At 42.4% G+C, this 15,050-nt stretch overlaps 1 protein-coding gene across 1 annotated transcript in view; it reads right to left on the reverse strand.

Annotated features, from left to right (window-relative positions):
* LOC136393065 (contactin-associated protein-like 3) overlaps positions 1–15,050 on the reverse strand; it is a 107,010-nt gene that overhangs the window by 65,595 nt on the left and 26,365 nt on the right. Inside the window, exons 3-7 of the mRNA XM_066365727.1 lie at positions 10,018–10,211; positions 7,489–7,636; positions 2,900–3,103; positions 2,110–2,294; positions 508–651 (exon numbers count right to left, since the gene is read on the reverse strand). Of these exons, the coding sequence (XP_066221824.1) occupies positions 508–651; positions 2,110–2,294; positions 2,900–3,103; positions 7,489–7,636; positions 10,018–10,211 (875 nt within the window). The remainder of the gene's footprint in view (positions 1–507; positions 652–2,109; positions 2,295–2,899; positions 3,104–7,488; positions 7,637–10,017; positions 10,212–15,050) is intronic.

Consider the following 15,050-nt stretch of genomic DNA (forward strand, 5'->3'; position numbering starts at 1 on the left):
AGCGAGGAGGGGGGTAAGGGGGTCTATCATGCTCTGGGCGCCCCTCGCAGAGGGTGCCAAATGGTCTCCAAGACAAACAAGAAAAGCGTGTAGAAGCGTAGTTAGAGGGGAAGAGGGCGCCAATACAGTGTCATGCCCCGGGCGCCAGTTATGTTTGCTACGCCACTGATGAGGCCACCAATCTGCCGAGGGTCTGGTTATTATGGACCCAATACAGAAGTACAGATGCTAGCTCAGTAACATTAGGACTTGGTGGGAGGGCTGGCTGCTCTGTGGGGAGAGGAGAGACAGGTGAAAGAGGAAACTGACCGCCTTAAAAAGCTTTTATGTGATCACACTTTAACATCTTAGTAAAATTGTGCATCTGTGTCCATACATACGTCAAAGTTAAATCAAAGACGAATTAGAAAGCGTGTGTGAAACGTATCTTCCCTGCTTTCAGAAACTGAATCAATCAAACAAATCACAGCTCCCTTTCCTCTTGAATGCTCACTGAGACTTTCTTACCATGACGACAATCTGTGGTGTGCGTTTCTTGGACAAGTCAATGATATCCACTCCATTATAATAGAGATTTTCAAAGCAGCCATAAAAGTTTCTATGTGGGAATGCCACTGATTTTCCACGTGTGGGAATCCCTCCAAAGCTGATCTTAGAATGAAAGAAAATGACAAAAATCATAGTGTTTAATGATTTTCTGATTATCTGCCTTAAACATTTCTGATTAGCAGGTATGGTGATGACTGTCTCAAATTTATTTGGCATTTTTATAGATTATCATGGTCATGTCAAATGAAGTTTAAGATGCGATTTTTCAATTTTTCAATCAACTGATAAATCTGCATCTAAAATAACAAATTTATCAATTTCTCCTATTTTAAGAAATAGTTTAAATACCCTTCCCACAATTTGCTACTATATGGCTCTGGCATTTTTGTTTGGGGAATATTATTACACCTTTATTTCCATGGTAACCCTTGACCCGTGAGACAGTGTAGTTTACTAAGATGACATTCTACTTTCTAAAACTTACTAATATCCAGACTTTAAGGTGCAAATCTTTGTCATGACTCTGATAGGTTAAATAACAAAGCAATCGATAATCTCATTAAGACCAGGCTTGCCACCTGGTCTCCTTGGCCGCAGCCACTTACACCGAAGGGAACGCTGAAGGCATCTGATTGGCTCTGACACACGTGCTGAACACAACTGACAGAAAAAATGCTGCATTTCAGTGTAGATTAGAGTTAGGGGGGCGGCATGCTGCAAATATGCTGAGGCATTTCAACGACCCCTAGACCTTTATTTTGTGTTGTGTGTGTTTCGCTCTCTTGTTACTTAAAGAAAATTAGGTTCGGATATAAGTTGTTCATTCTGTTTTGGATTGCCCTAAAACACTAATAAATCTCCAAGGTAACTTTCCATGGCCAGACACCAGGTGTAATGCAGAAGAACTGTCCAAAGAAACGCATTTTAAAATGCTGCTTGTTGTGTTGATAGCTCTGCATGTATACACTTCCTAATTTTGATGTCTACTTACTCTCATGTGAAGACTAACATCTGTAAGGGAAGAAAAACATGCATGTGTCAATAGTGCAAGCATCCATCTCCCACTGTGTGGTCACCACCCATAGGAAACATTTCTTCAGATGTCGGAATGCTAAGAGTATCTCTCTATTTAGTAGTATTTTCTCTAGAAGGTTATACTGCCCTTAAATGATAAAACCTGTAATGCTGAAAAAGTAATTTTCGGCCCTGGCCAGTTGGTTCAGTGGTAGAGTGTTGACCTGGCATGTGGAAGTCCCAGGTTCAGTTCCTGATCAGGACACACAGAAGAAGTGACCATATGCTTCTCTTTCCCTCCTCCTCCCGTTTTTTACTCTCTAACTTCCTCTCCTGCAGCCATGGCTTGATTGATTTGAGCGTGTTGGCCCCAGGCACTGAGGTGGCTCCTTAGAGCTTTTGCCTCAGGTGCTAAAAATAGGCCAGTTGTGAGCATCAGCCCCAAATGATGGTTTGCCAGGTGGGTCCCAGTTGGGGTGCATGTGAGAGTCTGTCTCTCTTTCTTACCTCCTCTCACCTAAATAAAAAATTAAGCAATTTTCACACCTTATAATTAAGATCTAAGTAGCTGGATTGTCCCTCTGCCTGGATATGACGAGTGTGCCTGTCCACAGTGAAGTTGACATACGTGTTGAGGATCTTGATGAGGACAGAATGCCAGTGCTGGTCATCCAGCACGCTCCCCAGGGTGAGGGTCACGCTGGTGTTAGCAGAGGGCAGGTGAGGATGGCCTTGCGGGAGGAAAAAGGAAATGGACCATCACACTCAATATCATCATTCCCGGTTTGAGGTTTAGCATTTCTCCCAGCAATGACACCTCCCTCACATCTTTCTATCCCAGGAACTGGTCAGTTGGGTTTTGTCTTCATCTAAAATGTTGTCTTCTCTCAAACCTGAGAAATTTCTTCTCTCTTACTTGTTTCTATTATTATTAGTCACCAAATTTTCATTTTTCTTGAAAATATTTTCTCCTTCAAACCTCATGAATATTTCAATGATACACCTCTGTCTTTGTGACGTTGTTATTTACTGAGTACCTACTAACGGTCTTAGACAATTACCAGGCCTTGAGACTTTTACATGAAAGCATATCCAGGACACGCGTGTTGCCCTTGCTCACCCCCCCCCCCCCAACAGGGTGACCATGGCTCCGTTGGCTTCGTCGGCTCTGGTTTGCACCTACTGCTCCAGAGTAAGTGTTTACAGGGTCTCCTTTCTTACTCAAAACTGTTCTGAGTTCTGGATAAATTTACATACAGTGTGAAAAAAAATAAGTATCAAAAAAACTTTTACCTAAATAAGCATATTCTCATAAACAACTCCTTATAGTTTTTACCTGAATTCAGAAATAAGATGAGTTTTCCTTTAACTAACGCCAGGGTGATGTGTTTGCCATGTTGTCCTTCTCTGTACAGTAAGACCCCATCATTCCGCTCGGTTTTAAATTTCAAAGAAATAACGTCTCTTGTTGGACTCGTGGAGTTCTGATTAAATGTGTACAGCAAGCAACTTTGTCCATTGAAATTAACCATCTCAGATCCTACAGTGGAAGACATTACAAAATAATCTAAGTATAATATATCTTTATTAGCATGTTAAACTGTATAAGTTGACACCCACGTAGATGAACACAGTGTAATTGTGCTTTGTTTTAAGGAGGGAAAAAAATGCTACTGCCAATGTTCTCAACACTGAAAGCTGATATCCCTATCTACACTCTACTCTACCTTTTCTGACATTTCCCCCAAAATACATCATCTAGAAACACTTCTGTTGGTTAATTTCAACAGAAATTGGCCTGTTGGTTAATTGGCCTATTCTGATCCTGATAAAAGGGAAGATCAGGACAGAAGTAGAAGTCAACCTTCCCTGAATGAAATCTCCCTGTATATTTTATGATCATTCAACATTACCGTATTTCTTTTTAAGTGAAAAGCAGGAGGCAGGGAGTCAGAGACAGACTTCCCCATGGGCCCCAATGGGATCCACCCAGCAAGCCCCCTACAGGGTGATGCTCTGCCAATCTGAGGCCGCTGCTCTGTTGCTGGGCAACTGAGATATTTCAGTGCCTGAGGCAAGGCCACGGAGCCATCCTCAGTGCTGGGGCCAAACTGCTGGAACCATTCAAGCCATGGCTGCTGAAGGGGAAGAGAAAGGAGGTGGGAGGGGTGGAGAAGCAAGTAGTCACTTCTCCTGTGTGTCCTGACTGGGAATCGAACCCTGGATTTCCACATACCTGGCCGAAGCTCTACTGCTGAACCAACTGGCCAGGGCCTCAACATTACTGTTTGGTTTTTTTGAAAGGCTGTAATAGGTCTCACACAGGTAAAAGGTAAAACATCAGTCTCACTCAATGTAAAAATGGCTTAACTCTTTGTGAACCAGTAGTTTGGGATCTTAACAATTCTCAGGTAAGCAATCACTTTAATGTAGTTTTGTCCAGTCATGAGACACACATAGACACACTAGACTGCCTAAATACTGCTTTAAATCACATTAAAGGGTCTCCAGGAAACTGGCATGCACTTCTCAGTATTTTGGCTTAGTGATGGCACAAACGGCAGACCCATTTTGTGGTGTGCCCTAAGAGCATGGTGACAGTCACCCTGCCACAGCCTGTTGTCCCAACCACGCTGCTCTTTCCTCTCAACCTCTGATAGTGTCTGACCCTCCCAATTACCAAGGTCACTGCACTCAGTTTATATGAAAGAGTTTTATGTTGTTATTAACATGAAAAGAACATCAGTCGACAGAACAAGCGATATACAAAGAGTTCATATTACCTAGGAATTGAGTTTTTGCAAGTAAAAAGAAAAGACATAACTGTCCCTTAAAAATATATGTGTGTAAGAAATGAAGCTGCAAGAAAAAGCCATTAAAATCAGAAACTAATGTCTCTCAGGCCGATATAATGTTGTTTTCTTTAATGTCACGAAATGTTGTGGTTAATGTAAAACTTTGACCTGAATTTCATTCAGATTAACTGAAATATTTATAGCGAAACCTCTATGTTCACAATGCAGAAAAATCATCCATTTTATGCATCTGTCTTTTGAACATTTGAAAGTTTGTCTCATATACATAGTGAAAAATACATAAACACTGCCTGTGTCTAAATAGGACTGTACACTAACCATTTATTCTTCACTACATATGTAAATGAACATGCCTGACAGAAACATAACTGTCAAATTCAAATGATGTCTTCTAGCGTGTTAGATTGCAATAAACTAATGAGAACTTGAATGAAGAATTTAAATGTGTTCATAGCTTCACAGTGTATTTTATCTTTATGTCAGTCACTACAAGGCAATGATAATAATTAAGGTTATTTTTTTTGTAGTTACCTAATAGGAATTTTTGTTCCATAACTGATTTTGCCGGAATTATTTTGATCAAATCATTTCTGCCCTCATCTTCCATATTGCTACTATTGCTTTGTGATAGTAAGAGTAATTCTCTGATTACCTCAGAATCTCTGGGAGTTTTTATTAAACACAGATTGTGGCCCCATCCCAGAATTCCTGACTCAGCAGGCTGGGGAGGGGACCTGAAAATCTGCAATTCTAACAAATCCCCAAGTGATGCTGGTCTGGGGGCCCTATTTTAAGAATCACTGCCCTAAAGCATTTAAACTGTATTTCCCGCAACATTCCCCTCAGGTGAAGTAAAGTAGTGAAAAATTTATTGGGTTATAGAAACACAAAATAATGGCCTTAACAAACTCTTTCATCCTAATGTTTTGGCTTTCTCTCTACTGTGATCACTAACACTTGTACCTAGAACAATAACCACATGTGAATCATCAAATGATACCTCAGGAGACAGATTCAACCTGCACTTTGACATATTTTTTAAGCCTACAAGATGAATGAATATAATACAGACATGTAGCCAACTGCGTAAAACAAAACCACTTACTTAAACACAATATATTTTGCAACAGTCCTGGTACTTTCACTAAAATCTTAAATGATAATAAACTTAAGCTCAATTTGGGGGCTAAAAAAAGATAAAGAAAACTCAGAAATTGCTTTTTGCAAGAGGTCTGAAATGTTGGGCTGCTGCCTCTCTTCGTCTGAAATTACCCACACTGCTCTGCAGCCTGTTATAGTACAGCTCCACTAGCTAATTTTGAAAGATTTGTTAAAAAAAACAAGCATAAAACAAAGATTGGGTGTACCTTGCCAAACATATAATATTTCCTGTCTGGCCTGCCACAGAAAAATTGTGCATACCCCACTCGGCAGCATTATCCAGCGATGGCCACTGTGCCTGGTTTCTGCCGTTCAGAGGAGATATGAGGAGAACCAGCTCACCACCAGACATTTTGCAATCCTTTGGTTTAAAAATCAAAACCCCTATTTTGTATAGAAAACTACAATTTTTAATTATTTTTGTGGATTTATTGCATAATTCAATACACTTCATTTGTGGCTGTTCTTCAATATGTATTTTATGAGGTGAATTATAGGTCAATATTTTGGCTCCTGGCTATCTATTTCTGTGGAAAACATAAAATGTTTTGAATAGTTTTATAACTTCTCATAAACTCTTGACAAAAGAATGAATAGTTTTAGAAGCATCGCCCACATCTAATATTTAACATAGCTCTTAGCGTATGCCAAGTGTTCAATAAATTCTTATATGACCAGTGAGGGAATAAAGAAAGGAATGACTGAAAGTGTACTAGGTATAAGACCAAATTTGAAAAAAAGATTGATTTTTACATCTTAGATCCAATAGGTAAATAGCTTCAGCAAACATCTTGATTTCTCTAAGGTTCAGTTTCTTCCTCCTCAGAAGCAGTGGGGTTACTACTATACTGATTTTTTTGGCAACTTCGAGGTTGAATGAGAAAATGTCTGTATGAGGTAGGAACTGACACATTAAATATTTTGTATATGGTAGATCTTATTACACTTTTCTGCAAAGCTAATGCTCTGGTCAGGTACAGAATGATGTGTGACCAAACCCTTATCCTCCTAAGATATTCTCATTCAACATACCGTTTGGGTTATTCTCCAGTTTTCTAGAATAGTTTCAAATTAATTATCCTTTTTGTGTTAATTTAAGAAAAACCAGTGCATTCTGGATTCTCACAACGGCACCTATAGAGTTGGTCCACCCATATATTGCACAGAATGCTTTTACGCCTCTGTTTATGTTCACGTTGGCTGCCAGTTTTGCTATTTTTATTATTGGTGGAGAAAACAGGGAAGACATAACACACAAATCAATGTTCAAAAGGAGGTACCACGGGGATGCAAGTAGAGAAAACTGGAGAGAGAATTGATTCCTGGTGGGATACAGGGAACCGGCAGTTACCCACGTCCTCATACGAGGGTCATCTCAGTGTCAGAAGAGAAGCACCATTTGTCATGGTAAATCACTGTTGCCGAGTCAAACTCCATCAAGTTTATGAAGTGCCTACTCTAAAGCAGTGGCTCTGCTAACTCTGGGACTCTAAATTCTACCGCTCGGTTCAGATCCACCTCCATGCTCAACTATAAATTAACTAAAGATAGTATTACCAGGCTTTCCATAAAAACACACTTCTAGATGCACCGATATTCAAAAGGCTGAAAAAGTCAAGTTCAGTTTCCAGTCGAGAAACTTTTTGGCTGAGAGAGCCATGAACGCCACATATTTTAAAATGTAATTCCGTGACAGCCATACAACAACCCGTGTACGTTACGCATTATCCAATAAAAATTTGGTGTTGTCCCGGAGGACAGCTGTGATTGGCTCCAGCAACCAGCAACCATGCATGTGAGCGGTAGGAAATGAATGGATTGTAATACATGAGAATGTTTTATATTTTTAACATTATTTTTTTATTAAAGATTTGTCTGCGAGCCAGATGCAGCCATCAAAAGAGCCACATCTGGCTCACGAGCCATAGGTTCCTGACCCCTGACTTACTGTATGCACACCCGTACACTCCGACCCGCATCCCAATCCTGCCCCTGGGGTTCCAGGCGAAGGGGAGGAAGCGCAGGAACCGGGCTTCGAAGGGAGGCTGGAGTCTGTAGAGCACCACACCGTCTGCATTGGTGTTTCCTGGGAAACGCTGGGAGAAAGCAAAGAAAGGAATCAACGTGCCTACAGAATGTGAACCTCATCTTGTCCCCACACATGCCCAGGAGCGATGTGTGCTTCACTCTGCTAATAGGCAAAAGGCTGCAACTCTGTGCATGGTTAGGAGGGACGTGAAAGCCTCTCCTTTGTGCTTGTATTAGCCACCATTGTCCAAGCTTCCTCATTTCCAGGGTAGGTTAAATTGGGTCAGCACCATTAAACCAGCTATAAACTTGCGACCCTCTAAAACTTGTTTTTAGAAAGTTGCTCATCCCCTAACCTTTTCCCTAACCTCCAAGCAGTCAAAACACTGTCAGGCAACATACCATTCAAGGCAATCAAGCATGATGGTGAACTGCAGTATGTGCAGTGAATTCCGGACCCTACTTTCTGAGAGCCAGCAGGGACCTGGGCAGTGTTCTTGTACTGACCCCTAAATTTATAAATGCAAACCCTAAGTACAGGTAAGTTAAACAGTTCTCTGGAGGTAGAGCAGCTACTAACCAAGATGGCCGGGGCAAGGTCCAGGGGATGTGGGTTTCAATCCTAGTGTTTGCTGAGTGATGTTGGGATGCCCAAGTCATCAGAGTCAAGAGGGTCCCTGACAGAAACATACCAGCACCTGCCACAGACAGAGGTGCATGTTCTTGGTCACAGGCACCTGGCTCCACACTGGGAGGGGCCGTGTGACAGCAAAGGAAGATGTTGTAAGGGATGTGGGGGTCCTTTCTCGGTGTTCTTGTAAGGGAAATATCAGCATGCAGGGAAACTACAAAAAGGGGCGATGCTCCTAATATACCATTGATTATAGACACATTACTAAGAATTAGTGATTTTTATTTTTAATTTATGTGAGAGGAGGGGAGATAGAGAGACAGACTCCCGTATGTGGCCTGACCAGGATCCATCTGGTAACCCCTGTCTGGGGCCAATGCTCTGCCCATCTGGGGCCATGCTCATAACTGAGCTATTTTTAGCACCTAAGGTAAAGACTCCACAGAGTCATCCTCAGAGCCGTGGCTGATGTGCTCGAACCAATTGAGCCATGACTGTGGGAGAGAGGTAGAGAGAGAGAAGGGAGGAGTGGAGAAGCAGACGGTTTCTTCTCCTGTGTGCCCTGACCAGGAATTGAACCCAGGAAATCCACATGCTGGGCTGATGCTCTACCACTGAGCCAACCAGCCAGGGCCGACACTGTGTGTTCCTTTTTTTTTTCCTGAAGTTGGAAACAGGGAGGCAGTCAGACAGACTCCCTCATGTGCCCGACAATGATCCACCTTGCATACCCACCAGGGGGTGATGCTCTGCCCATCTGGGGCATTGCTCTGCTGCGACCAGAATCATTCTAGCTCCTGAGGCAACGACCATAGGCCATCCTCAGCACCTGGGCCAATTTTGCTCCAATGGAGCCTTGGCTGCGGGAGGGGAAGAGAGAGACAGAGAGGAATGAGAGGGGGAGGGATGGAGAAGCAGATGGGCACTTCTCTTGTGTGCCCTGGCCAGGAATCGAACCCGGGACTCCTGCCCGCCAGGCCAACACTCTACCACTGAGCCAACCGGCCAAGGCTGTGTGTTCTTAATACTGGATAAAACATTTCATTGTGATACTTTTAAAGTTATTGCCTATTGAGTGCACATCAAATTAATTTCAGGGCCCTCTTGGATATCAAAATCCACTGATGCCCAAATGTCCCATATAAAATGGCACCTCTGCATCCAGATTCCCAATCTCAGATCAAAAACAATACAGGTATTTCTTTTAAAAAAAAATCCATTAAAAAAAATCCATTATCTAAATGGACCCAAACAGTTCCAACCCATGTTGTTCAAGGATCAACTGTAATTTAAAGTAGTCATGATTCCAAAGGATCCCAGCAATCTGTAGCCTGTGAGTTACAAGGGGCCACATGGCACCCAAGTTCCTATAGGGGCCGCCCCCGTGCTCCCAGCACTGAGAGGCTCCCTATTACATCCATCTTTAAATGTTCTGGGCCTTCCAGAAATCTCACTTAATCAGAGTGCTCAGGAGAATACACTCACTTTATTAAACAATGCTGAGGCTAGCCTGTGTTTTGAATCAAACTGCGCTTGGAAGCTATCCTGTGTTATATGATTTATTTATTCTTTGAACTTCACACTGTAAGGAATAATGGGGAGACTTTTTCAGTAAGTCATTACATTATGAGTTGTTTCATGCATTTTATATATTAAACAAGGACAATGTATTTCGGTGTGTAACATGTGACACTTCCACTTGAAAACGTTGAGTAATTGAGAAGGCTCCATTTCTATACAAGGTCTGATAAGCCCTCCAGCAACATGTAGTCACTGGCCTGATATTCTGACAGACTGCTTTTCAGTGAAGAAACATACCCAGAGGGTTTCTTCTCGCAGATACTGCTTCCAGTTCCTCCCACCATCACTGAACATCAGTAGGTAGCTGGTGACCCAGTCGGAGCTCCCATATCTTCCCTGGGTGGCCACAGCCGTGACCTCCATTCTCTCTCCAAGGTCAATCTGCAGCCACTGGTATTTATTTGACACAAGTGGAGTCCAGCCACCAGCCCCTTTTTGTGGAAATAGAAACAAGAAAAAAAAATGGTAAAGAGGAAGAAATATTTAAAATCTGTATCAGCCTGTAAGAATGTGAACATAAATGATATTGATAAAAATTATAGTTTCAAATTCTGGAATATATAATCTCTCATGATTACACACCCACACACAATAAAAACACAGACTAAGCATAAAGAGATAAAGTGTACATTAATTACATTAATTGCTTTAGCGTTTGGCTTATATGCCCTGACTCCCTGGTGTCCCAGGGTCCCACTAACACTAAGTAGACATACTAATGAAACCAGTGTACAACCAAACACCGTATTGTCCCATCAGTTCCTGGAACTAGTGCTTTTACTGTGTGTATGGCTGACCTTTGTTGGACATAAAGGAAATGTTCAGACCATGGTAGAACTAGAACACCTTAATTCTGAATTGCTGACCTGAAGGAGTACACTGCTGAATGCTGAGACAGCAGAGATGGTTATGGCCTAGCCTGGACTCAGGTACCTGTAGACTAATAGGAGAAGCAGACACTTCAAAGACCAATCCAAACGCAGTGTGGTGGGAGTGAAGATCTGAGAGGGCAGCTGGGGGGGGGGGGGGAGAGAGAGCCTGGATCAAGTGAGTGATAAATGGTTTCCCAGGGAGTCAGGTCAACAGGTTTCAGAGCAGTAATTTCTGCTCTGAAATTACTGTGCCTCTTATTTTTTCCTAGTGCCTGTGAGAAACAGGAGAATCGGAGGTATCCGAGATTGTATTATTGATGTATTTTGTTCTTCCACTTCAACAGAAACATAGGTTTTGAATTTGGATTTATATCTGTCATATTGAGTTTTCTGATTTTAAATAAATATAAAATATAAATATTGGGAAATAAGTTTGAAAAGCACCTTGGAACCGGATATGTTGCTAATTACCATGTCTAGAAAACAACAGTGTCTTGGACACAATCCCTAAAACGACAAAATTGGCTTTTTCTAAAAAATTTTCCCACTGTTCTGACACCAGGCTCTGATAATAAGGTCTGACACTTGAGACAACATTCACGAGCTTCTCCTTATTACCTGAATTACTATTACTGACAACAGTGTCCTGTTCGCTAAAGCCTTTGTGAGTGAGCCCAGTAGAGAGTTTATGCCGGAAGGTATGTGACAGGGAAACGGAAGTGGGGCACTCACTCCGGGGCGCAGAAGTATCACTAGGAGGTGGCACAGGTCTCCTAACCACATCCTCTGTTAACAGCATTACGTGCATAACCTTCTGGTAAGATCTAAAGCTTAAAGTTATTAAGAGTCCAGACTCTTTCTAAGATTTCCTCATTTTATGCATTAATTCTCTGCTCAAATATTCAACATTTCCCTCTCAACGTACCATATGCTCAATGTGTATTCCTTTGATCCAGAATCTTAAATACTCTGAAATTTTAGTTGTCCTTTAATGCATTCTTAACACTTTATTTTGAAATTATCTTCACTAGCTATTAGGGAAATGCAAATCAAAACTACAATGAGATACCACCTCACACCTGTTAGGTTGGTTGTTATCAGCAAGACAGGTAATAACAAGTGTTGAAGAGGAAGTAGAGAAAAAGGAACCCTCATTCACTGCTGGTGAGAATGCAAATTAGTACAACCATTATGGAAGAAAGTATGGTGGTTCCTCAAAAAATTAAGAATAGAACTACCATATGACCCAACAAACCCTCTACTGGGTATCTACCCCCAAAACTCGAAAACGTTGGTATGTAAAGACACATGCACCTCCATATTCATTGCAGAATAATTCACAGTGACCAAGACATGAAAACAACCAAAGTGTCTCTCAATAGGGATTGGATAAAGAAGATGTGGTACATATATACATTGGAATACTACTCAGCCATAAGAAATATGACATAGTGCCATTTATGGCAACATGGATGGACCTTGAGAATACTACACTGAGTGAAATAAGTAAATCAGAAAAAGCTAGGAACTGTATGATTTCACACACAGATGGGATATAAAACTGAGACTCATGGACATAGATAAAAGTGAAGTGGTTACCAGGGAGAGAGGGAGGAGAGAGGAGGGTAAAGAGGAACAAATATTCAGTGATGGAAAATAATTTGACTTTGGGTGATGGGCACACAACATAATCAACAGTTGAAATGCTATAGAGATAGATGTTCACCTGAAACCTATGTACTTATTGATCAATGTCACCCTGTTAAATTTAATTTTCTAAATAAAATTAAAACAAAAGAAATCATTTCAGATTTATAGAAGAACTGCAAGGACAGTATAGGAATTCCCAACTACGTTTACCTAGCTTGTCCTGATGTTAACATCTTACATCACCACGGCACCATCATCAAAACTAAGATATGAACACTGCTATCATATTAATAAGATGACAGACTTTATTTTGATTTCTCCAGTTTTTCCATTACCTTCCTCTTCTTCCAGGGTCCGGTCCAGGATCCCACGGTGTCTTCTCAGTGTCCTATGGAAGATCCTCAGTCTTTTCTTGTCTATCACCCAACACCTTCCTGCTATTTCTGCTGTTTTCCCCCAGGTCCCACCTGAGGTTGAATACATTGGAAGTCCTCCGGGGTTCTAGCTGGGAGTGAACTACTAGCCCTGGGCAACATTACTCTGCAACTGCCTGTACTTCATAACAACTGCCTCCAAAATATTAAAAAGTAGATGTTGGCATTTAGCTGATCATTTTAACTTGGGGGGTTCTACATTTGAAATTTTATGTGAATCAGTTTAAATCTCTGAGAAACTACTGAATGTTCTATATCCTGGCTCATACTAGTTAGTATTAAAGTGCTAAAAAATGTACTGATATACTTCTTTACATTTCACAATCTTTCTCCATCATCTTTAATTTCCTGCAGCCAGGAGGTGCAGGATAGCACCTGTGCACAGAGCGCAGAGGGGTCAGAAGTACGCACAAGTCTCCAGCGTGTGGCGCTGAGACCAGACTCCCCACAGGGGCTCCTACATCTCCACCAACCAGCTGTTGATGGCTCAGGTCATCACTGAGCTGGGACATTTCACATCCCTTCCCTGTGGTGAGCAGGAGTACTACTGTGTGCACATTAAGCTATTTGGTTAACTAGGTTCTCTGACCTTCAGAGCCCCCTGTGCTGCGAGGACCCTTCACTTCTCCAGGATAAGGCAGGCACAGCAATCCTCAGACTCCTGCTGAGTGCCGACAGGAGGTGCTGTGTATGCACTGATGTCTCTTCTAACATTTAATAAAATGTCCAATGGGAAGAGTGGGAAATATACAAATGCGACCTGAGGACAGTGAGAGAGCACATCACAGTTTTACTGACCGGGTGAGAGACCACTGCTGTGCAATGCAAGGCACACATACTTGACAGTGAGAAGGGTGTACTGGGTACACTCCCCCCGCCCCCAGCCAGCATGCAGGTTGTGGTCCTCACACCCATCAGCCTGCATCAAATGGTGCTCACCTTGGGTTCCCTTCATGAAACACAGCCCAGAGGTTCGTAATCACTGTTCTGGATCCACCAGTGCTTAACCCACAAGAAAGACACCGGCCCCCACCCAGCTCTTCCGCCTCACACCCCATATACAGTCTTTCTCCACTGCCACCCCTCTCTCCCCTGCCTCAGCCCCATAGCTGAATATAGCAAAACGTGTCCAGAGGGTTTCAGAGCCAGGGAGGTCACCAGACACAACACAGCCCTCCCCTCTTAAGGTGGGGCAGGCGTGTGTCAGGGCTGCAGCTAGGAGGTCACAAGAAGATGTGTGAAGAAGCACCTGCTACTTCCCTCCTATATACACAGACATGGTCACGGACACTGTGAGTGTCAAGGCTGTGGCTTCCGGGCAAAAGACAGCCCACAGCAGGGCATTGTACGTCTCAGCTGTCTCGTCACTGAATGGCTTGTTTCTGCCATTTCATACTAAATGGAGGTCAGACACGGACCTGCCAGCACCTCACCATTCCTCCACACACTCAGCAAGTGGGTCTGCGCTACTCTCCGCTTTGCAGACGGGGAAGAAACAATCATTTCAGTTCTTGAGAGGGTATGTTATTAAAGCTTAGCTCCCCTTTCCTTCTCTATCCAAGAACACATCCCTGTGGTTATTCAGCATTCTTTGCTAATCGAGAACGAGAATGTCATGTGTACTGATACAGTGGAAGCTATCTTGGAAGGTTTGTGTCTCTGCTTATTGCTGTGTGATAGATCGGCTCAGACACAGGCAGTGACACCTCCTTGGGGAGAAAAAAGTTTTAATAGGAAACTCTCATCTGGGGCCTGAATCATTCTGGGCACTGATTGTAATGACAATCACCACTGTTCCTGGTGGCCACACAGTATGTCCTGTCACAGACAGTGTCTGCTTTGTGCAGAGGGGGAAATTACCCATAGCAGAGAAGTGAAATAAAGTAACAATACCTTCATTAAGTTTCAACAAGTCCCAGAGCACAAAGATACCCACGGGAGCAAAAGTCTCCAGTTAATTTGAAGAGAACAGACTCCACCTATTTGAAGGGTATCTACATGCCAAGCAAATATTTGGCTACACTGAAACTGTTGCCAAAGGAAGTTTCCCTGCAAGATCATTATTATAAATATATTGCTTTCAATGGAATCTCATCCAGTTCTATGTTTCTCTCCTCACTCAAATGGGTCTCTCTTTTTATTTTTAGTTGAAAGGAGGGGAGATAAGGAGGCAGACTCCTGCATGTGCTCCAACCGGGATCCACCCAGCAACCCCATCTGGGGCCATCTGGGCCAATGCTTGAGTACTGAGCTATTTTTAGCATCTGAGGCTGACACAATTCAGTGGAGCTTTTCTCAGTGCCCAGGGCCATTG

Source organism: Saccopteryx leptura, chromosome 2, assembly GCF_036850995.1.
Source record: "Saccopteryx leptura isolate mSacLep1 chromosome 2, mSacLep1_pri_phased_curated, whole genome shotgun sequence".
NCBI lineage: Eukaryota > Metazoa > Chordata > Mammalia > Chiroptera > Emballonuridae > Saccopteryx > Saccopteryx leptura.